This window comes from Micromys minutus (genome assembly GCF_963924665.1).
Source record: "Micromys minutus genome assembly, chromosome: 24".
NCBI classification, from domain to species: Eukaryota; Metazoa; Chordata; class Mammalia; order Rodentia; family Muridae; genus Micromys; species Micromys minutus.
In genome coordinates this window covers 47,475,626-47,498,180 of record NC_137959.1, presented here as the reverse complement: position 1 = coordinate 47,498,180, position 22,555 = coordinate 47,475,626, and the positions used below count along the sequence as shown (strand labels likewise).

The 22,555-nt window shown below is 51.2% G+C and overlaps 2 protein-coding genes across 3 annotated transcripts in view; one reads left to right on the top strand and one right to left on the bottom strand.

The window, feature by feature from the left end:
• Nucleotides 1-4,880, top strand: part of PCNX2 (pecanex 2) — a gene marked incomplete at both ends in the record, with an annotated part of 142,460 nt that extends 137,580 nt beyond the window's left edge. For both annotated transcript variants that reach the window (XM_080936582.1, XM_080936581.1), the window contains 2 exons: nt 3,247-3,691; nt 4,707-4,880. In XM_080936582.1, coding sequence (XP_080792708.1) covers nt 3,247-3,691; nt 4,707-4,880 — 619 coding nt within the window. The remainder of the gene's footprint in view (nt 1-3,246; nt 3,692-4,706) is intronic.
• A 4,535-nt stretch (nt 4,881-9,415) lies between these two features.
• On the bottom strand, nt 9,416-20,562 carry NTPCR (nucleoside-triphosphatase, cancer-related). The gene is made up of 5 exons (XM_080936750.1): nt 20,432-20,562; nt 18,404-18,566; nt 17,488-17,584; nt 11,209-11,418; nt 9,416-9,859 (listed from the first exon to the last, which is right to left on the bottom strand). The coding sequence occupies exons 1-5, from the start codon at nt 20,463-20,465 to the stop codon at nt 9,791-9,793; spliced, it is 573 nt and encodes a 190-aa protein (XP_080792876.1). The 5' UTR covers nt 20,466-20,562; the 3' UTR covers nt 9,416-9,790.
• Between the last annotated feature and the right edge of the window lie 1,993 nt (nt 20,563-22,555).

Below are 22,555 nucleotides of genomic sequence, written 5' to 3'. Positions count from 1 at the left end.
AGCCCTTGAATCTAATCAGTCCTGGGCTGAGGATCGCCCAGCCCCAGCCCAGCTTGTGGTGCCTTCTTTGCTCTGCATTCCATGTAACCCCTGCACCTTGCTGCAGAGGCTGTTGGCACAGTGCTAATCTTAGGACACCACATGTGGGCTGTACTTAACCAGAATCCTTTACACTCTCCATGACTCTAGGCCCTTAGGGGTGCTCTGTCTTCCCTTCCCAGATGGAGATATGGGGCACAGAGAAGGCAAGTTACTGCCCCCGTGGTACCCAGCTAGTAAGCAGCCGAGGAAATATAGACCATGAGCCTCTGCTTCTATCCAATGTCTCCTCCTTCAGCTGCTAGCCTGTCCTAGCCCGGACATGGCTGAGCCCCAGGGCACCCACACACCCCCAGCCTTCCACTTTTACCACTGGCTATATCCCTGCCTGCCACAGCCTCTGGCTGTCACTTGACAGTGACCTTCCCTCTGGTGGGTAGAACTACAACTCATTCGTCCTGAAGCAGCCCCTTCCCCACTGTGGGCAGGAATGGGGGCAGGAACATGGTAGATAGCCAAGATCCCTCCCTGTCTTAGCAAGATGAGGGAAGGGGCACTGAGCCTGTGCCCTGCCGACTTGGAGAACGAGAAAGGGAGAGAGGAGACATGTTCCTTCCCTGTTCAAAGGAAGAGCTACCGGCTGTGATTCTCTTCCATCCAGAAACATACAAGGTCGTGCTCGTCACAGAGAAACCCACTTGACTAACTCAGGGGACAGAGTGTTCATTGTGGCGGGAATGCGCAGGCTCAGTCTGCAGGCATAGAGTATAGACTGCTCAGGGGGAAGCTAGGCGGTAACTTTAAGGGCTGGTCTGCCCAGCTCCCCCTGACTCCCTTCTTCTAGGTTCAGCCTCCCAAAGAGTACCACAAACTGGATGTCACTCAGGAGGCTGGGGGAGCCAGTTCTTCATATTATTGTTGCTAGCTATCGCGTGACAGAGAGGCATGCTGCCACACAGGGTGAGGAAGAAGGGAAGCAGTCGCTTAGCAGTACTCAGTGCACAGTTCCAGCAGGACCTTTACCACTCTGCTGACTGCCAGGACTCGCCTCCTATGTACCACTCGCTGAGATGGGCTTACCCCCCACCCCACCCCACCCCCGTCTTTGCTCCTTGCCCTGGTTCCTATCTTTTGTTTCTGTTCTGATCCCTTGTCTGAAGCCTAGGCCTCCACACCAAAGTGCTGGGCACTTCACACTCGTGCCCAGTGCCAAGATTTCCATGTGTCAACCTCACACAGTCTCTCACAAGCCAGAGTCACCTCATCCTGCTCAACGGTAAACGTTGTGAGAGAGATGGTCTCGAAAGTGACCTACTTACCACGAATGGATAGAAAGCCAGCACTAGTCTGAGTCCCGCACCAGAGAGAAGGGTTGTTATTTTATATCACTAAGGACTCTCACCATAACCTTCCAGCTAATAATCAAAGACAAAGCGATTGCAATGAACCAAGGAGTATAATTTACACTGCATCCCATTCCGATCTGAAGGTTTTCCCCTAGAAATGCTCATGATGTGATAATGCAGTCGCTGGAAACATAAGTTAATTGTAAGATAATGAGTCTGCGAAGTGCAGTGGTTTTAATGCAGCTTTCCTGATGCTCGGTGTTGTTTATTTGCAAAATTAAGATGGGGGGAGATCAACAAAAAAGCTGAAAAAGCATGTGATGCGTAACTGGGGAGACGGCTCAGTCTGGACGATGCATGTTGGCTGAGCCTGGATCCGAGGTCAGATCCTCAGCACCCGGGTAAAAGCCTGGAGCAACCGCAGTCTTTAATCCCAACACTGTGAGGCGGGTGGAGAGGAGGCTCCCTGGAGCTTAATGGCCAGACACTCCGAACAGAGAGCAATAGAGGATGACACCTATGGCCTCCACACATAGGCACTATGTGAATATGCACATGAGAATCCCCAAGGCTCATGGCCAGTCACCCTGAACACCTAGCATCAGCTCTGGCCTCCATACACAGAGACACACGTGTGAGTGCATGTGTATACCACACACACAGAGTAGCTGAAGCTTCAGGACCGGTGCAGGCCCTTTGTCTTGCATGGACTATGTACAGCTCTCTACATACTCTGTAGGCATATTTCTGGTTGTTCTCTGGGTCAGCAGAAGGCCTTGCCCAGTGCCGGTGAAGAACACTGGCTTGTGGAGGCTTTTAGACAGAGATCAGCTTCGGAACCACAGATGTTTGGCCTTTCCAGACTCCTTGCTTATAATGTTCAGCCCTTTAGAAGAAGTCACACCCAACTGGCTCCTCAGGGACCTTGAGGGCCAAGGCCATTCCCCTGTGTCCACTCAGCCCAGAGAGGACAGCATCAGTCCTTGGGACCCCACATGTCACCTCAAGTTGAGACTCCCATTTTTCATAGCCCAGAGGAAGCCCAGGCAGGTCACCAGTGAATGCCCTTTAGAAAGGAGCGCACCATCACTGTGACCAAAGGCTGAATGGTCAGCGCCCACACCTGCTGGCTGTCTCTGGATGGACCTGGGCTTCTGGGGTACATGCCGTGCAGACGTCCACAGCACCACACAGATATGGGTATAACTGGCCACCCGAGGCAATAATGCTCTGTTTTTAAGATTTTAAGAAGTTTTATTTCCTGATCGGCCATGTTTACCCGACGCAGAATGACACTCTGATGTGTGTCCACCTTGAGAAATGATCAAACCTGGGTAACTGTCATGTGTAACCCCTTCCACAGCTGTCATTTCGATGTGAGGCACCGTCAAAGTCTTCTAACCAGTTAACCCACTGTGCTACAGAACCCCAGGGCTCTTACCTTTCTCAGCCTCTCTCGTTTGGTATCAGCTTCCTGGACAGACAGTGGTCATAGACCGCATCAGAAAGATTTCACGGTGGTTCAGAGGACTTACTGCTCTTACAAAAGACCAGAGTTCTATTCCCATGTCAGTTCACAGCTGCCCCAGGGCACCACTTCTGGTCTCCAAGGGCACTGCACACAAATACACCTACACACACACACACACACACACACAATTAGGAAAAATATTTCATTGAACAGTCATTAAACAATACATCTCAGGCGACAGAATAACACCTAGTAACATCCCTACTGGCTCCTGCGGTCCCTGAAATGAAATTCTACGTCTAAAAGCGTTCCGATGGTTCGCACAGGAAATGTTTTCAGAAAGTTCGTGTCTTGAGCTTGGCCACGTGCTCTGCTTTCTCTTATAGGCAGAAGGAAGGGCAGAAGCCAATCTGTCCAGGCACACTCCGCAATAAGCCAGAGGCCAGCTACTCTGAGCTCTTCGGGCCCCATCCTGGAAAGCCGCCAGGCCTTCCTTCACACATCCACATCTGTGCATGAGCTAGCCCAGAGGCCCTCAGGCAGCCGGCTCTCCTTGCACGCCTCAGCTGCATCTCTGCACTGCCAGCCACCTCCCGTCACCACCACGGGCCACCTGAGCGTCCGAGAGCGGGCTGAGGCGCTCATTCGGTCTAGCCTGGGCTCTTCCACCAGCTCCACACTCAGCTTCCTCTTCGGCAAAAGGAGCTTCTCCAGTGCGCTTGTCATATCCGGACTCTCTGCTGCAGAAGGAGGCAACACCAGCGACACCCAGTCATCCAGCAGTGTCAACATTGTGATGGGTTCCTCTGCCAGGGCCATGGGTCACGCTGCTCGGGTAAGGGCTGCTCCACCCACCAGTCAGATCCCCTAGCCTCCTTCCAGGGCAGGTTGCTGTATAGCAGATGAAAGAATATCCAGCCTTTGGGTCGAAAGCCCTGTGGGAGTTATGAGGGTGACCTGGTGTATCTCAACATAATTCTTTCCATAAGCCAGAAACCCACAAATGGGAGCTCACCCATCCTATGGAAGCAGAATTCCTTTCTTCCCAAGGCCACTGTGACCTGAGGGAGAAGAAAAGACAGGGGTAGACACTGGAGTTAAACTGTCACGAACTCACGATTTTAAAGATGGCTAGCCACTTTCAAGGGTTTCATCCCAGGAGTTTTACAAGGTTCAATTAAGTAAGATGCTACGAGCCCAGAAGCAATGCTAACCAACATTAGCTGACCGGCTGAGATTGGTCCGTGGCAGTGAATGGGATTGCCACTCACAAGTTCTCTTACGTGCTATGTTAGGAAAGAGAAAAAACAAACAATTGGTAAGGCAAAGCTCAGGCAGAGCCGTGGTTCCTGGCCAGAGGGAAGGTACTCTTGACTCCAGGAGCTTCCGAGAGTTTAACTGCCTAAATAAAATGTCGCTGAATCTCTCTTTCCTTTCTTGTTCCACCTACTAAAACAATATTCCAGGGCTCGGGCAGTCCTCCCATCTCTAGCAAGGATGACAGGTCCTTAGGACTCCGAGCATCTGGGATCCAAGGCTTCTGTGTCACTGCGGAGATGAAGCTGCAATGGCAGCTTCCTTACTCGGGCAGGCATACACAGGCCACGCCCTCGAGCCACCTTTGGATTTGGGGCGTGTCTCCTGAGCAAAGCCCTCACACGCATGCAGCTTGGTGGCACAGCCTAACCTCTGAGGCGACCTGTCTGTACTGCCCTCTGACCCGGTTTGAGAGCCCACCCTCAAAGCGTGCGGCCACCTCAGTTCCTATGTCTGAGTGGTGGGCGGGGTGGCTCCGGAGACCCAGGCAGTGAGCAGAGTAAGAGCCATCTCTGTTCTCTCTGTTTTTGAAGCACTTCTCAGAGCCATGTGAACCCACCGACAGCCCAGAGCAGGGGCAGCTTCACGACCGACGCTCAGCAGAGGCTGTGGAGGAGAGCCTGGGGGTGCTGTGCCGGAGAGCAAGCCAGGAGGACATGGGTCTGGATGACACGGCTTCCCAGCAGAGTACCTCCGAGGAGCAATAGTGGAGCACGTGTCTGATGGAAAGATGGCTACTCTTCCCCGTTCCAAAGCCACATAGTTCTTCCCGAGGGAAAGGGAGAGCTGTTCTAGGAAAAAAAAACGTTATCTCAGGTTTTGAAAACACTCGCACACCGTGGGGGCTGAGGAGAACACATTATCTCCTCCCTCAGGCTCCACTCAAACGTCGGACATTTCTCATGAAAGCCATGTTACATCTCAAAACAACTAGAGTGCGCAGGGCCCGTGACTAGCTCCTTCCTGCACTGGTTAAATTAGAACAGCTGCATGCTACGTCACTGGCATTTTACACGCTACTCTCACCATCTGAGAGCACAGGAGCCACAGCCCCTAAGTCAGAGAGGCCTTCGAGTCTCCTTTATCACCTTTGCACAGATGTAAGTGCAAGTCACCAACAACAGTGGTGCATGGGTCCAGGATGAGAGATTAGAGAGGATGCACTCCTCTTCCAAGTTCTGGGCCACCCAGGACTCCCGCGTGCTTCCCAGGAATGCATACTCTGTCTTCCACGCTGACCCGGCTCTACTTACCGTACATGAGCACATTTGCACACTCCTTTGTTTTAGGGATTAAAATGTTTACAGTTACCGCTGCCTACTGTCTTCCCTAACCACATCTCCCTTGCCCTGAGAACGACTCCCATGTGGGGGGATGGGGTGCACATCCCATCTCAGATACTTCCACAGGGCAGGGGCACAACCTTTGCGGACGGGAGAGGAGGTGTGGGGATGCTACCTCTGATCTGCTTCACCACCTTCTGGAATGGCCGCGGGAGAAGGCAAGCAGTGCTCAGCTTAGGCACAGTTAGTCTCCGGAGCATCTAAGACTGGAAAATGGGAGCTGCAAAGGGGAGACACCGCAGTTCCCACAGCACCAGGAAGGGGTGTGCATGTGTGCATGCTTGCATGTGTTTTTTTTTTTTTTTTGGTGCATGCATACATGCGTGCATGCATATGTGCATGTGTGAGTGTATGTGTGTGTGTGTGTGTGTGTGTGTGTGTGTGTGTGTGTGTTCATGTGCATGTAGAAGCCTGAGGACAATTTCAGACGCCATACCTTAGGTGCTGCATGACTTGGTCTTTGGGATAGAGCCTCTTGCCATCCTAGAGCAGGTATAGGGCATCTCTCTACATTCTCTAGAAACAAAATGTCTGGGTTCCGTGCATCTGTGCATCAGAGAAGCTGGCATGGCCTACCACAATTCTCAGGTGGACCAAATCAATCTCGGCCTGGCCTCTTCCTCAAACTCCCCAGGGCAGCTCCTCAACACTCAGGACTAAGGGGCTAGCTCTGAGCTGGGGGCCGCACCCCCTACTTGAAGTCAAAGAGAGAAAAACTGTGTCTTATTAGTGACCACTGGGCAGCACAGCTGGTTGCTGCCCATAAAAGGGGAGCTCTCTAAGGGGCCGGAGCCCAGCTGGTCAGGAAAGAGTTTCTGTCATAGGTGAGCACCAGGCCTACCCACCTAGACAGGCTCATGAACTGCATCCAGTGCAGTGTCCTGCCCATGGAGGGACACAGCCGCCGGACATATATGCTGTGACGTGGGCATGCACACCAGCTCCACCAGGAAAGACACACTAGAGTCACTCAGGCCAGTGAAGCTATTCATCGATACTAAGGATGTGTTTATTGTATAACTTTTGGGGGATGGGGGTAGGGTCCCATGTAGCCCAGGTGAGCCTCGAACTTGCCAGGTAGCCACGGGATGACCTTAAGCTTCTGATTCTGCGGCCTCCACCTCCTGAGGACACGCAGGTATGCACCAGCGCTAGCTCATGTGTTCTGGGGATGGAACCCGAGGCTTCCTGCATGGAAGGCTGTCTGTGTCCACTGAGTCAAGCTCAGGTCCACCCCCCTCTTTTATTGAAAATAGAGTTTTCTCTCACATATGTCTTCACTATGGTTTCCCCTCTTTCTTCTCCCAGTTTCTCCCTACATCCCATCCCATCCAGATCCGTTGTGTCTCTCATTAGAAAACTGCTTTTAGGAGATAATATAATGCAATGTAATATAAAATATAAAACAAACAGTAACACATCAGAACTGGGCAAAACAAAGAGAAGAAAAAGAGCCCAAGAGAAGACACAAGAATCCAACACACACCCGTTCACACACCATAAGAGCAGTAAACTGACAGTCACAGGGCTATTCACAGATGACCACACAGGCCTGTGCGGGCTCTGTGCTTGCTGTCTGGTGAGTCCACAGCTTTGATGGCGTTGGTTCAGGGCCCTCATCTCCTCGGTACCCTCATGCCCTCGGCTCTCACGTCCTTTCTTCCTCCTCTTCTGCAGGGTTCCCTGAACCCTGAGGGGCGGCACCTGTACATCTCTGGTTGCAATCATAAGACTTGTATGTACAACTTGTTGCCGTGTGTCAAAGAGCATTACTCTGGTGGAAGTACAGGAGACGGGTCTGTGTGACACTCTGCCGTGGTGGCTCAGTGTTCTGTTGGCATCTGTCTCAACGTAGTTAACAGCGACCGAAAGCCTGTCTTTTAGAGATATACAGATGCAGCACCCGGCTGTGCGGTCAGACAGAACGCCCGTCTATAATGACGGCATTGGGGCACAGTCTGTTTATACGGCCAGCTCCATCAGTGCACTTCTGTCCCAAGTGCCCGTGCTACAGTGTGTGCAAATGGCACACATATGGGTCAACCCCATCCTCCATGAACCCCAGTCTCCACCTCACTGTTCCCAGGACTTCCATGATCTGAGGGAGGAGGACCACCTGAGCAGACAGCTTTGTAGTTTTTCTAGAAGCCTCTCCTTGCGAGCACCCAAGAGTCTTTATCATCTACTTAACAGCCATGTGGCCTGCACACACCAGCTTACCTTCATTCAGAGAAAAGAAGGAAACGATTCCCACTGGGTGGGAAGCAGCTGGCGGTCTATCCTGCTAAGAGAGAGGCAGCAAAGGCTCCGTCGGTCTTTCATTGGTTCTCCACCATCTTCGATTTCCACGTGAACTCCTCAGGTCAGGACCCACATACATCTGCATCAGAGACCTCAATGCTGTTCACCCTTGTCCCTCACAATCCTAGGATTCACATCTGCAATCCGTGGACCTGCTTGCTAACCCCGCTCATCTGCGAGAGTGGTAGTCACCGAAGGATGCGCTATCGGTAGTTACCGGTCAGCGTGAGGGCGAGTCGTAAGGCATGCAATTCTCAAGATGGCAGGGAGCCTAGATAAAGATGCACGTGCGTACAGTAAGCAGAGGTTCCAAAGCCGTTCAGACTTAGGTTCGAGTCTCCCGCCTGCCGTGGCTGTGATATTTAAAAGCCGTTTTCTGAACCTATATAACCTGGGTTGGCCTGGAACTCACCATCTTTGTGCACCTTACTCACAAGTGCTTTGACTGCAGGTGCACACAACTGGAGGGACCAAGATGCCATCATGGGGTCTCCCTGGGCCTAGCAGGAGCACTGTGGTAGCCACACCCATTTCTCCTCTCTGCCTCCTTCATTCTATACTCAAAGGGCTGAGCAGTGCTCCCCGAGTACGGAGTAGTGCTCCCCGAGTACGGAGTAGTGCTCCCCGAGTAGGGAGTAGTGCTTCCCGAGTAGGGCTCCCTGTCAGGGTCAGGCTGTGTAGCAACTTGTAGCTGGGGACATTCAGATCCTAGGTGACCAGCTGCCTTCAGGCTAGCAGCTCCAGCCTACACTGTCTCACCTGCCATGGTACCCATTGATGGGTTATAGCCAGCCTGCCGGCAGGCATGAACTCTGCCCTTGGCCTCCTTGAACAGCCTGCCTGAGGCACAGAGGTGGAGGGAGGCAGCTACACTCCCAGCAGACAGGCCTTTCTGAGACCCTGTTCCTCATCTAGAAGTCATTCCTGCAGCTGTCCTTCTAGGGCAGTGGTTCCGACCCTTTAACACAGTTCCTCATGCTGTGGAGACACCCAAACCACAGAACAGAGCAGAACAATTTCATTGCCATTTTATAACTGTAATTTTGCTGCTGTTGTGAATAGTGAGGTATTTATCAGCGTTTTCTGATGGTCGTAGGTGACCCTTGTGCATTATGCACTGGGTTCTAGTGCCCAGCTCACAGGCAGCCCCACCAGCACAGGCCATAGGTCCCTTGTTATCGTTAATGCTGTTGCTAACAGGTCCAAATACTCTGAGTCCCGCACTACCAGCCACAGGAGGGCAGCCCCTGGGCTTCATGGACCCCGCGGTGCCCGTCGACTCTTTGCTTGGGCTGCAGAACCGGGTGCGGGCTGAGCCACCTGCCCGTGAGCTCACTTCTCACACAGGAGCCTGCAGCAGGCAGTGGAGACCGCAGTTCAAACCGGCTTCCAGGGCCTTCTCTGATGGCGGCCATGCCCTCTTTCTTCCTTGGAAGGGCACCTGGGCTCAGAGTGGTTGAAAACCGTGCGCAGGCAAGGTCAGCACGAACAGGAGCTTTAGATCATGCCTGGCCTGTGGCTCACACCAGCTTGTGAAAACTGTCCCTCCCACACAAGGACTCCTGTGTCTGAACCACCAGATTTCTTTCCATTTTTATTAGTCAATAAACAGGAATAAACAAAAGAAGGAGAGGAGAACTGATCCCCCCACACCTTGGAAATAACTGCGGAGAACCAGTTGTTACTGCTTTCAGCTGCACCAGTCTGGAGCTGCACCTGGAGAGGTGTTTAATATCTACAGCATTCCAAGTCAAGGAAGACGTGAACTCCCATCTTTCCTCGGCCTCAAACACATTATAAACCCTGATGGGAGCAAATTCCACCTAATGTTTGGCAGAAGTGTTTTAGAATTTACTCAAATCGCATGCACAACTGTAAGAGAAAACACAAGTCTGGAGCATACATGGGCACAGTGGACTGGGGACTGCTCTGGGCCCAGCATGAGCAGAGGCTGGATGCCCGCAGCTGCTGCCTTAGGTCCTGCTGCTTTGCACGAAGGCCACAATATCTGGCAAGAGGCTATTTCTGTTCTCCCTGGTGACCTGTGGGAAAAGGCAAAACAGCAAGCTTAGGGAGCACTTCCTGGCCTCCAGCAAGCTTAGGGAGCACTTCCTGGCCTCCAGCAAGCTTAGGGAGCACTTCCTGGCCTCCAGCAAGCTTAGGGAGCACTTCCTGGCCTCCAGCAAGCTTAGGGAGCACTTCCTGGCCTCCAGCAAGCTTAGGGAGCACTTCCTGGCCTCCAGCAAGCTTAGGGAGCACTTCCTGGCCTCCAGTCCTTCGATCCATGTCTCCTAGAGAGCAGGAAAGGGAGACAGAATCCAGCTCTTCAGGATCACCGAGTCCTGTGGGAAAAGCAGGGCCCGGGAAAGCAGGGCCTGGGAGAGCTGCCCACAACTCCATGTTACTCCCGAGACAACAACATCTACCTGTCTTTCCATCACCCTGGAGAATCTGGGTGCTGTAGGCTGACCTCAGTTCTCTGCTCCCCTGAGAGATGAAGGAGAACCAGAGCAGACAAGGGTCCAGCACAGTCTTAGCCCCTGTGTGTGCTGCGGTTAAGGACTCTGATGTTCTGAGCTCACAAACCACGATGGAGAGGGACATAGAGAAGGTTGGTAAAGGCCAGTGTGGAGGAGTCCTGAAAAGGGATTGCAGGCTGGGTGGGGCTAAGAACCTGGACAGAATCTGCTCTGGTGGTATGTGGTGTTCAGAGAGGAAACAGAGCCTCAGACCAAGGGAGGCAGGGGTCAGCGTGCCTGGAGGCTCCATGCACTTGAGACAGCATTCACTGTGCTTCAGAACATGTTTGTGTGTGTGTGTTGCACGGTGGACGTGCAGGCACAGGGACTAACCGACAGCCCCTGGAGAAACCACAGAGTGGATTCCAGGAACATGTTCCCTCCTACCAACAGGGTGGGGAGGCTGAGATTTGCCCAGGCTACACCCCAGGAACAGCCCATGTTCCCTCCTACCAACAGGGTGGGGAGGCTGAGGTTTGCCCAGGCTACACCAGCCCTTCCCATCTCTGTCCTGTAACCGTATCATGGGAGGACTCCTCGTGGGCATGGTGTCACGCCTCATGGTAACCATGCCCATGGGTGCCTTCCCTGTACTTACCGGCGGCTCCTACGTGCTCTTTGGAGAAATGTCTATTCAAACCAGATTTACTTTGTTATTGTCACAGCCTCTGAATTTGAGACTCAGACTTGAGCAACTAATTTTACCGTATGCTCACATCTTTCAAGCGAGGTTGGGGCAGGAGCTCTGCCACTGGGTGTGTGACCCCAAGGCTCTTGCATTCCCAGTCAGTACCCCAACCTCCCCTCACTCCCCGACTATTCCACTGTGCACAGAAGGTGGGGGGCAGGGGGAAGAGCGGGGGCTTACTCACAGTGAACACCTTCACGTCATGCCTTTTCCTGATCTCCTCCACCAGGGCCAGCGGCTTCCCTTTGGGGACTGGGATAGTGCCAAGGACGATAATGCCTGGCGTGGATAGTGTCTGGCGGACCGCTTGGATGAAAGGCTGGCTGAACAGCTCCATCTTCCCAATCTCATCAATGATACACACTCTGTGGCTGGGGCCACCGCTGGGACCTGCCTGTGGACAGGAAGAACAGTTGCTGGGGCAGCAAAACCATGTGATCTTGCCCCCCCCCATCCCGCCCTGGTGACTCTGTGGCAGGCAACTGGGTTGTGCCTCACAGAGCAGAGCAAACTTCCACACGCGTAAGACACGGTCTGCAAGGCTCAGGGAAGAGTCTCCTGGGACTGCATCTCCTGCCCCTGAGTTCCTCTCAAAGTGTGTTTTCTTCTAGAATGGTCCAGTGGCAACCAGGCTTCCTACCTACACAGTGAGGGAATCAAGGTTGGGAACAAGTGGAAGCTAAAGAGTGTGTAGGTCTAAAGGAAACAGGGCAGCCATGTTGGGGGCCCCTCTCACGGCTCCGCTGGTTGTAGCCCTAACTCTCCTGCGAAGGAGGCGATGGCTGCTGGCAGGCGCCATGACTTCCAATCCAGTCTAAAAGTGGACAAAAGTCATGAAAGCAGACGGAAGGGAGTCTGGCTAAAAGCAGGGTCGGGCCAAATAGTGTAACTCACTTGTTGACCAAGCAATGACAGACCTTACAGAAAGAATTTGGGTGTGGGAGGGGCAAGGCATGTAACAGAGGGTAAGAGTGACCAAAGTGCAGTGCACACGCATGAAGCTGCCAAATAAGAATCCTAAGTCACTAAGAAGGAACTGCTGCTGCTCAGGAACAGTCTTACGTCTTATATGTGCATTTACGCAGATGAACATAAATGTGTATATACTACGTATGCCAAAATTAAAGTGTGTGTGTATATGAGAGTATGCGAGTATGTATGTGTGTATATTTGTATGTGTATGAGAGTGTATGTATGTATAATTTCTGAGTGTACTTGTGTGCATATGCAAGTGTATGTGGGTGAGTGTGTGCATGTGTAAGTGATTTATGTGTGAGTATGTGTATGTGTGTGTGGAGTATGTATGTATGTGTGAGTATGTGTATTTTATGTATGAGTGTGTATATGTGTATGAGAGTGTATGTGTATTTGATTTGTGATTGTGTGTATATATGAGTGTATGTGTGTATGTGTGATTTGTGTGTATGTGTGTGAGCATGATGTGTATATGGGTGTATGTGTGTACGTGTAAGTGTGAGCGTGTGTACATATATGTGTGTATGTGAGTGTATGTATGTATGAATATGTGTGTGAATGTATGTGTATATATATTAGTATGAATGTGTGTGAGCATGATGTATATATGTGTGCGTGTGTGTATGTATGTGTGAGTGTATGTATGTGTGTATGAGTATGTGTGTGTGTCAGTGTGTATATGTGTGTGAGTGTGTATGTGTGTGTATGTGTGTGTGTGAGGGGGAGTATGTGAAGCTGGATGTTTGTGTGAGTATGTATGTGTGTGAATGTGTAAATGTGTATGTGTGTGTGTGTATGTGTGAGTGTATGTGAGTGTATGTATGTGTGTATGAGTATGTGTGTGTGTATGTGTGTGAGTGTGTGTATGTGTGTGAGTGTGTGTATGTGTGTGTATATGTGTGAGTGTGTGTGTGTGTGTATGTGTGTGAGTATGTGTATGTGTGTGTGTGTGTGTATGTGTGTGAGTGTGTGTGTGTGTGTATGTGTGTGAGTGTGTGTACACTGGGACAGGGGAAGAAGTGCTACAGCAATCATGAGGGCCCAAGTTCAACTCCTCGCTGGCATGTAACAAGCTGTGTGCATGCCTGTGCCCCATCTCACAGGAGACAGAGACAGCATGATCCTTGGAGTGTGCTGGGCTGTGGAGCTTGAGGCACACCCACCCCAGAGACACCTTCCATACGTCAGCATTGTTTGGACCGCTGACTGACAACTCTGAAAGCCATCAAATCCGACAAGGAGAGGTACTTCCCAATGTGTGTGTTTACCTGACTGTAGTAATGCATGCACCCTACATGGAAATACACACGTATGTGCACAGTCCCTTGTAACATGCAGCGCTTGCTGCTCACTGTAAACCCCAAACCTTTCTAATGTCCTCATTCTGTCCTGGACTGCAAACTCGTAAAAGTAAGTTTTTAATAAAAATGGAAGGGATTCACATGTCTTAGAGAGAGGGGCTGAAGGTCAGGGCACGGAGCACAGGCAACACACAGCTTGCTTCTCTAAACAGCTCAACAGGGTATTGAGAAGAGCTTTAAAAAGAAACACCATTACGAGCCAGCTGCTGTTTCCACATGCACACTCAAGCTAACCCAGAAGGAACCAACAGGGGTCAATGGAGGAGGGCTCGCCCTGCGGACCTAACCCAGATTCTGAGCTCCCCAGCCTCAGCCTACAGCACCAGGCAGAGTGACAATGGCAGCACCAGGCTGCTCTCCTTCCCAGGACCTCCCTGTGCAACTGAGAGCTGTGGGTGTCTCTTGGCCGCATGGCAGTCACTATGTGTCTGGTCTGGCATCTGAGTGGCACCATGGCCCCAGAAGGCAATGGGGGCAGGATGGCACTTCCAAGTTCTGCACCATACCCTTACCTAGTGTATCCCAGCTCTCTTGCAACCAGCTCCCGCCAGGGGCACTGCGTGCTAACCATTGTCACTGTGGTGAGGGAAGGGTCAAGCTGCTTGCTATCCCAGGATTCTGAGGGGATTATTTTCATCCTCAGAAGACGAGATGAAGTTAGAAAAAGAATGTTGGGGAAAGTCTGGCAAGAAGGCCACAGTCACAGGGAGTGCTTCCCTGCTCACGGCGCAGCCGTGCCAAAGGGACACCATGAAGACGTCAGCAGCAGGTGCTGTGGAGGGTGGAGGACCAAAGAGCCAACCTGGGGCCGAGCTTCCGGTTCCTTTTGCTATGGAGTCTCCTGAGGGAATGTCTTCGCCAACAGCCTTTGAAAGACTGTTAACATGTTTGTATTCGCACCAGATAGCTTTTGGTTTCCATGGCCAACCCTGTGGCACGGGTGTGGTGAGGCAGACTGCCAAAATGTGGAAGCAAGAAGGGAATGTCGTGGTCCTCAGCAATGCTGGGAGGCTACCAACACCTAGAAAGGCACCCGACTGGAATCAGGTCATTTGGATCCTTCCATGGCTTCCATAACTGTGTGGCCTGAAGATCAAGTGGAACTTCCTGTATAGTGTATACCAGACATATACACACACACTCATGTGCACACATACCACACACACACACATCCCCTGACAAGAGGAACTTCATTGTATGTTATATACTGAGACAGACATGTACACACTTACTCACATACACACATACACACATACACACACACACACACACACACACACACATCACCTGACAAGTGGAACTTCATTGTATGCTATACACTTAGACAGACATATACACACTTACTCACATACACACACACGCATACACACACATACACACACATCCCCTGACAAGAGGAACTTCATTGTATGCTATATACCCAGACAGACATGTACACACTCACATACATACACACACACACACACACACACACACACACATCCCCTGACAAGTAGAACTTCCTGTGTATGTTACACATAGACACCATCCCCTGACAGAAGTCTTTTCCCATCTGAGTAGAAGTTGGAAGATCTGAAGCAGGATTTAAAGCAGATCCCAAACACTTCAAAACAGGAGCCACGGGATGACAACTGAGCCACCCTCGGGGTCTGATCCGACTTCACCTCCACTCACACTAAACAATAAATGAAGCGTCACATAGACGTTCTAGGACACACTCGGTGTCACAGTGTCAAAAGAACCATTACAGAGATGGCAGCCCTGCCTGTCAGTCCTGACCTTCAGAAGACCATGAAGAACCCTAGTCAAACAGAGACTCCGACAAACTACCTCATCGGGCAAACGTAAGAAAACAAATCGAGTTTGGTGAAATTCTGACCATGTCTTGAGATGGTTTTGATGGACAATAGGTCATAACTCTACAGTTCGCTTTGGTTCCATTGCTTATGAGTTGTGCCCTCCCTTTTTGTTCAGTGCCCCAGTTTCCCCATCTGAGAAGCAAGATGGAGAGTCTGAGTTCCTTAGCAAGGAAGCCAGGCAGGCCATCACAGTCAGAGCTCGGTGTGGAGGAAGGGACAAATTCGAATGGATGAGAAGTCTTACAGAATGAAAATGCAGGGCTGGAGAGATGGATCAGGGTTAAGAGCACTGATTGCTCTTGAAGAGAACCCAGTCTGGATCCCAGAATTCACCTTAGGGAGCTCACAACAACCCAAAACTCCAACTCCACGAGATACACTCTTCCAATGCCTATGCACATTTCCGTGTATGTGTGGACCTGTGCTCGCACATGAACACTTCGCACACACACACACACACACACACACACACTCACACACACAAGCTTTAAAGCACAATTTACGAAGAAGAATAAACTAATTAGACACGGGCTTTTAGCAAATGCTTTTAGTAAACTGGCCAAGTATCTCGAAGAAACTAATTAAGAGAGTAACTGCACGCTATGTATTCAAAACAACTCCAGATGTATTAAAAACACATTTTAACAAGCTCAGATTAGAACAAACATATAGGTAAAATGCTGCATTAATTTGTACATAATAATAGGACAGAGCTTTTCTGTGCTAACAAAAAGAAGAAAGAAAGGAAGGAAGGAAGGAAGGAAGGAAGGAAGAGGGAAGGGAAGAATCAATATATGAGGAACAGAAAAGAGAATCGATAAATTAAAAGGTCATTTGCTTTGAGAAACATCTGGCTAGGCCTGGAGAGGAAGCTCAACAGCCAAGCACACAGCTGCTCTTGCAGAGGGCCTGTGTTTCCCAGGACAAGGTGGTTCACAACTGTCTATAGCCCTAGTTGCAGGGGACTAAATGTCCTCTTTTAGCCTCTGAAGGCTCTGCACACACTTGGTAAACAGACACACAGGCAGGCAAAACACTCAGGCATATAAAATAAAATTTAGAAAAATCAAAGCAAGGTCTAGTTACATAGAAACACAAAACACGGACTCTGAAACAATCACGTAATACATTAATACTTCTATCATCCCTTAATGCAAGCCAGAGGACATTTCTACTGAACATGCGTGTAGTGCTCAGCAGCAGCAGAAGTGCAGCCTGACAAAGTATCACCCACACAGATGAAACGTGGCCCCAGGAGGCCTGGGCAGCCCCCAACCTCTCACCCAGCCTCACCTTCAGACCCCTCTCCGGGGAGCTGTCACTGCTTGGAGGGAGCAGGACACAGCATGGCTCTTCCCAGGAGATATAAAGCAATGCCTATAGAGCCCAGAACATCAGCCACAGACCAACGCAATTGCTCCACCCAGGTCCATTTTGACGGCCAGAGTTCATGGTTATAATCATTACAGAAACAGGGTGACTGTAAAACTATGAGCAGTTTCTATTTCCTTTTTCCATTATAAACAAGAGGCGAGTTGTTGACCTGATCAGCAAGCGCACACGGGCTCTTACGTAAGCCTGCAGCCAGACACCAGGCATGGGCGGCTCGCCTCTTCCCAGGATCCTGTTTGCCTGAGCAAAAATCAATTCTTTATATGGATCCAATGCCCAAAGCCAGACTCTCCACTCAGAATGTCATTAGACACTTCTCACTGCTGTGGACATGAGAGGGGGGCATGGGTCCCTGGGGAAATAAACATTCTCTGCCATTTCCCAGCTCGTGGTAACAGAGCAGCCTCCACAACTCAGCCCAGAAATGGGGGGAAATGCCAAGAGGAACTGGGGGGGGGGAGGCAGAGGAGAGCTGGGGGTGGGATCTCAGCTCTACATCAGCACAGACCACAGGACTGCCAGGCCTCTGAAGGGGGAGGCTGTCCTTAGTGAGCAGTGACCAGCTCCAGTGACGCGGTACATACCACATGACAGTCGGCTGTGTACACGGAGCAGTGAGCAGACTCTGGTTCTTCAGTGCACCAGAACACAGGTGTACAAACCCGCGTTAGAGCCTTCTGCATGGGAAGCACTTACACATGCTCCGGACACGGGACAGCTCAGAGCGACAGCAAATCGGACTGCCTGTCCTTAACAAGGCTCAGTGGCCGGAAGACTTTATAAACCACAAAACACAACCTGACCACAGGGAAAGCCACTGTGTTCAACTGGCCAGTGAGTCTCAAGAGGCTCTCCAGACAGAAAACATGTACTCACATTTCTTAGGACTGGTAGTGCCAACTGCTCAAAAGCAGCCAGGTCCACCACATACTGCCCTACTCGACAGTCCGGCTTTCCAGGCAGAGGCTGTGACCTGAAAGAAGACACTGTTTACCGGAGGATTCCCCAATTTCTGGGGTTGGGCTGTTCTACTGACCCACAGACTCTCTGCACACACCCTTAACAATCCCCATACAAAAGGTGGTACTGTATCAGGTTGGACCCTCTGGGGTTTCTCTCCTGAAACTAGCCCCTCTCCGAATGTCAGCACTACTCTGGCCAAATTCAGTCTTGCACTGTAACAGTGAACGGTCCCTGCACCTCCAATGAGCCCACACACCACAGCACAAGAGCTGAACCCAGTGTGGCAAGTCTTTTATCATTCTAACTCATCAGGAGGCTGAGGCGAGAGAAGACAAGAGAACAAAAAGTTTCAAGGCCGTTTCGGCCATAACTGAGTTCAAAGCCTGCTTGGGATACTTAGACTTTCTCAAAATAAAAAGTAAGCAAGGGGTTGCTGGGCAAGGTGGCGCACACCTTTAATCCCAGCACTGGGAGGCAAAGGCAGGTGGATCTCTGTGAGTTCCGGGCCAGCCGGGGCTACATGGCAAGACCTTGTATCAAAACTAAGATTAAGCCTAAGGGCTGGAGATATAGCCTAGAGACAGAGGCTTGCCCAGGACACTTCTGGGGCTGGGGCTGGCCCCCATGCCAATTCCAGGTTCTGTGAGACTCCCTCTCTCAGGGAATGAGGGGAGAGATCGACAGAGAAAGACATCAGATGCCCCGTTTGGCTTCTGCACAGACACATGGACCACACGCACGTACACTCACACAGAGAAGAAATGCTCCCTCCTAAGAAGGGCAGAGGCCAGGCTAGAGACAAAACCCCGCAAAAGTAAAACACCAGTACCCAACTCTGGACAGAGGCCCCTGGGCACCAGACAGGGTGACGACATCGAATCCTATCCTCTTCCCTCCCTGCCTGACTTCTTGTGTGTAAAATCCATCTACGGGCATTCCGGAGGACTGCAGGACTTCGATGGCTTTCTGGATCAAGGTTGTTTTGCCAACTCCTGAAAGAGACAAAGAAGATGGGTCAGGAAGTTTCATTTTGCCAAGCCCATCCAGATGGCAAAAAGCAATAGCTGGGAACAGGACAGGCAGCGAATGGCACTGCCCGCCGGACTGCTCTGGGTCTGAGGAATTTTTATCCCCAGCAGAGGCAAGCACAGGGGTAATAAGGCGGCATGAAGTTTTTTTCTGACGCGGTCTGGGACTTCCTCTCCTCTGAGATTTACATGTATGCTGTTCTGGTTTAAATCTAAAGAGTCCCTCCAGCCACTCAGGGGTCTGATCAGGCAGATGGTACTGTGCAGGAAGACTGTTAAGCCTTTAGGGCAGGAAGCCTGGCTGCAAAGTTGGACCAGTGGTGGTGGGCCAGAGGGTTGCAGTTTAATTGTGAAGGATTTAAAGCAAAGGTATGTTTGTGCCCACAGAAGACGTGGTCTAGAATAATACGGAGCAAAGGCCCCACAGAGCAGGTGGAGTTCCCCATGGTTAGCCCCTCATCCCCCATCTGTTTTTTATTTACATCCCAAACGCTGCCCTCCTCCCCATACTCCCTCCCCTCCCCCAACCAAAGTTCTGTCACTTTAAAAAATTTTGGATATTTTATTTATTTACATTTTAAATATTACCCCCTTTCCCGGTTTCCTCTCTACAAACCCCCTATCCCATCCCCCCTTACCTGCTTCTCTGAGGGTGCTCACCCACCCACCCACTGCACCTCACCGCCCTAGCATTCCTCCACACTGGGGCATCGAGCCTTCCTTGGTCTGCCACTGTGTTAACACTTCATTTCTGCTCCTATACTAAGCAGGCAGCACTTTTATTATAAGGGGAGGGGAGTATATTTATGGACCAGCAAGATGGCTCAATGTGGTAAAGGAGTTTGCCTTCAAGCCTGAGACCCACCTGGTGGAGAGACCCAACTCCCCAAAGTTGTCCTCTGACCTCCACACCTGCACGTACACTCACATGCATAAATAAATGTAATTTTCAAATTCTGTATATTTGTATTAAAAAAAAAAAACACAAAAAAGACAACACACAGCAGCCCAAACAGCTCTAGATCCCAGAGGCTATCTCTTCCCAGGGACCGGTCATGTTAAAAACAGCTGAGCAAAGCATTAAAAGGAAGCACGTGGGTCAGACCCCTCGTGCCTCTTCAGCTCGAGCAGAGGCTGCTTGGCCTGAGTAACGGGTCTCCTCTAAGATGATTTACAGATGCTGGTCAATATTTGGGAAGAGGCTAAGAGGCAGGGGAGCTGACAAACGGTGCTTTCTTTCATAAGTCTCGCTACCTTGCTGGAGAGGCTTAGAAAGCCAAACCATTTGGGACAGTTAGTCATAAGCAAGCACATCAGGCAGAGACACTGGAGTGGGGCCTGCAGCGCAAGGGGCGGAGCATTACTAACTCGGGAGACTGGAGGCAGGGGTGTGGTGGTGCAAATCCGGAACTGACAGCACTCCCTGCTCTCCTCAGGGGAGGTGGGGGAAGCATGTGAGTCCAGTCTCACTAAACCTCTCGTGAACATAGGTATGGACGATGGCTCCAGGTGAACCCCACAGCAGACAGCTGGGGACCCAATGCACCCGGATTTCAAATGCAGGGCATGCTATGCAAGGCTGGCGCGCCTCCTAAGGTCCTTTGCTCCTCCCCAAAGACTCTGCCTGCTCCACTGACTCCAAATTCTACAGGGTACACCTGGGTCTCAGAGACCCGGGTGACAACTGGTCTTTGGAGACCTAAAACCGGCGCTCCGAGTCCTCCTGCCCTTCCTTCCCGCCGGGCTGCGATACACCAAGCCAGACCGGACACCCGGCAGAGGTACAGGGCGCGCTACCTCCCCGCCAAGTCCCGCAGGCCCCAGGTCACCTGGAGGCCCGGTTAGGAACACGTGCGGCGCCATGTGCCTGGGGGTCGCGGTGCGGGGCGGTCCCGGTCAGACAGGCGGGCCAGGCCCCACCCCTTACGCTGAAGGTCACGCCCCTGCCGGCCGGGAACGCACCGCCCCGTTGTCCCGTTGTCGCGCATGCGTTTCCACCCCCCCCCCCCCATACACAAGGCGCACGCGCATTCTTCCCTGCTCCTGGTGCTATATGGCCATGGCTGGCTGCAAGGTCTGTTAACAGTCCTGCGTGCCAGACTCACGTGAGGCGTCTGCACGGATGCATGCGTGGGAATGCCAGATAGCTTGCCATTGCTACTTAAGTATCTGAGTTCTGTTCCGGAGACCCTCACCCCAGGCGGCAAGTTTGCTCCTGTGTAGCAATAGAAACCCTCCTTGTAGGAGCAGCCCTTGGTGGGATTTGAACTCCGTGTACCGTGTTCACTTGGTTGTGGAGCAGTCAGCTGGGGAAGAGTTAACCTCAGTTTATCCAGGCCTCCAACTCCAGAGATGAATATCCGAGACAGGGTAGCAAGAGTCCAGTTTAAAGGTCTGGTCTAGCTTTTTATTGCAACCTGGATGTAGAAGGAGCCTACAGCGAGCCAACCTGAAATGCAGAACGGGTTGGGGAAAGCAGAAACAGAAACAAAACGGGGGTGGGGTGGGGGGTAGGGGTGAGTCCTCTTCGCAGAGTTCTCTCCTTTCATGGGTGAAATAGAACTTCCACGCTGAGTTCATTCAGCTGACTGGGATGCCCCTGCTTAGGGAAAACTAGCCCAAAGCAGTTTTTCCAACGCTCAACTTAATGGTCACCCTTAGTGTTGGTGACTGATTCCATTCTGTCCTGGTCTGGACTGTTAGCGGCTCGCACAGCAGCTTGCCCCCCCCCCCCCCAAAAAAAAAACGATGGCCTCCTATAGACCTGGCGTTGGTCCTGAGAACCGCAACCTGTTTGCAGGGGTTTTCCAGCGCGCCCAGGTTGCTGCCCATGGACACAGGAGACTTCCTATCCTCAGCCGTGCCCCAAAGACCCCCACCTCTGCTTCATACCCCCACACCTGTCTGCCAACCCACAGCCACCTCAGGCTCTCCCCAGGGAGAGTAAGTGGATCCTCACCTCAGTTAGTCCTCAGACTGATTCCACCAGCTAAGGGAGTGTCAGTGGCCTAGTGTGCCGTGTACCAGAACGTCTTAGTCAAGCCTGAGTGCTGTTGGTCTGGTGCTCAGTCGCCCTCCATTCTGGATGAGAAAGCCATTTCCAGCAATCGTTACGTTAATTACACTCACGCACGCGAGTACACACACACACACACACAAACACTTGCTTTTGGACTTCCTTCAGCAGGACCAGTATATGCCAGTCTAACAGCTCGGTTTCCTGCTGTTTACAGAGAAATCGCCTGGAAAGACTGGCAAACCACACCTGCCACTGTCATCCGGGCACTGTTCGTAACCCTGTCTCACTCTAATGGTGCATTACTTATTATCCCAATGGGTAACCTGCCTTCCTATCTTGCACCTGCACGGAGCCAGAGAATGGCTAATGCATACGCAAAGTAAACCCCTAGGAGAACCTAACACAGAAAACATGGATAGAGTCCTAAGAGCTTCTTGAATCCAAAACATTCATTTTAAATATTAACTTCTAGCCTTTCCCATCACTGGCAATCGGTCTGGAATTGTAAGGCTTGCTGGGGCCTGGGTTGTTTTCGGTAGCTCGGAGACAGATTCAGACATAGAGAATATCAGAGGAAACAAACAAACAAAATGTCTACACAGAAATGCTCTGCCTCAGGGACTCTCCCTCTCCCTCTCATTCTCTCTTTTAAGGCAGGATCTTTCTGTAGCCCAGGCTAGCTCAAGCTTCTCCTGCCTCACCTTCCTTGGTATTGGGATTATAGGCATTCACCAGCAAAAAACGGCTAGACGGAGGTTCTTTATCCATTAAAAAAAAATTGAGATGAGAGTTGTATTATATGTTGTTCACCGTGTGATAATTCTTTGAATGAACACCCACTTTGTACAGTTTCCACCAATAACAACATAGTGTAAACGCTTTATATGCAGTAAATTAGCATCAAAGGGTTACCTCAAGTGAGTACCATAAGATT

What these genes read in the sequence shown, in the direction of transcription:
- NTPCR (XM_080936750.1), bottom strand. Translation starts at nt 20,465, where the DNA reads ATGGCGCCGCACGTGTTCCTAACCGGGCCTCCAG. An exon ending in GTTCCTAACCGGGCCTCCAG is followed by an intron (nt 18,567 to 20,431) that starts GTGACCTGGGGC and finishes TGTCTCTTTCAG; the next exon opens with GAGTTGGCAAAACAACCTTG. An exon ending in CACTACCAGTCCTAAGAAAT is followed by an intron (nt 11,419 to 17,487) that starts GTGAGTACATGT and finishes TCCTGTCCACAG; the next exon opens with GCAGGTCCCAGCGGTGGCCC.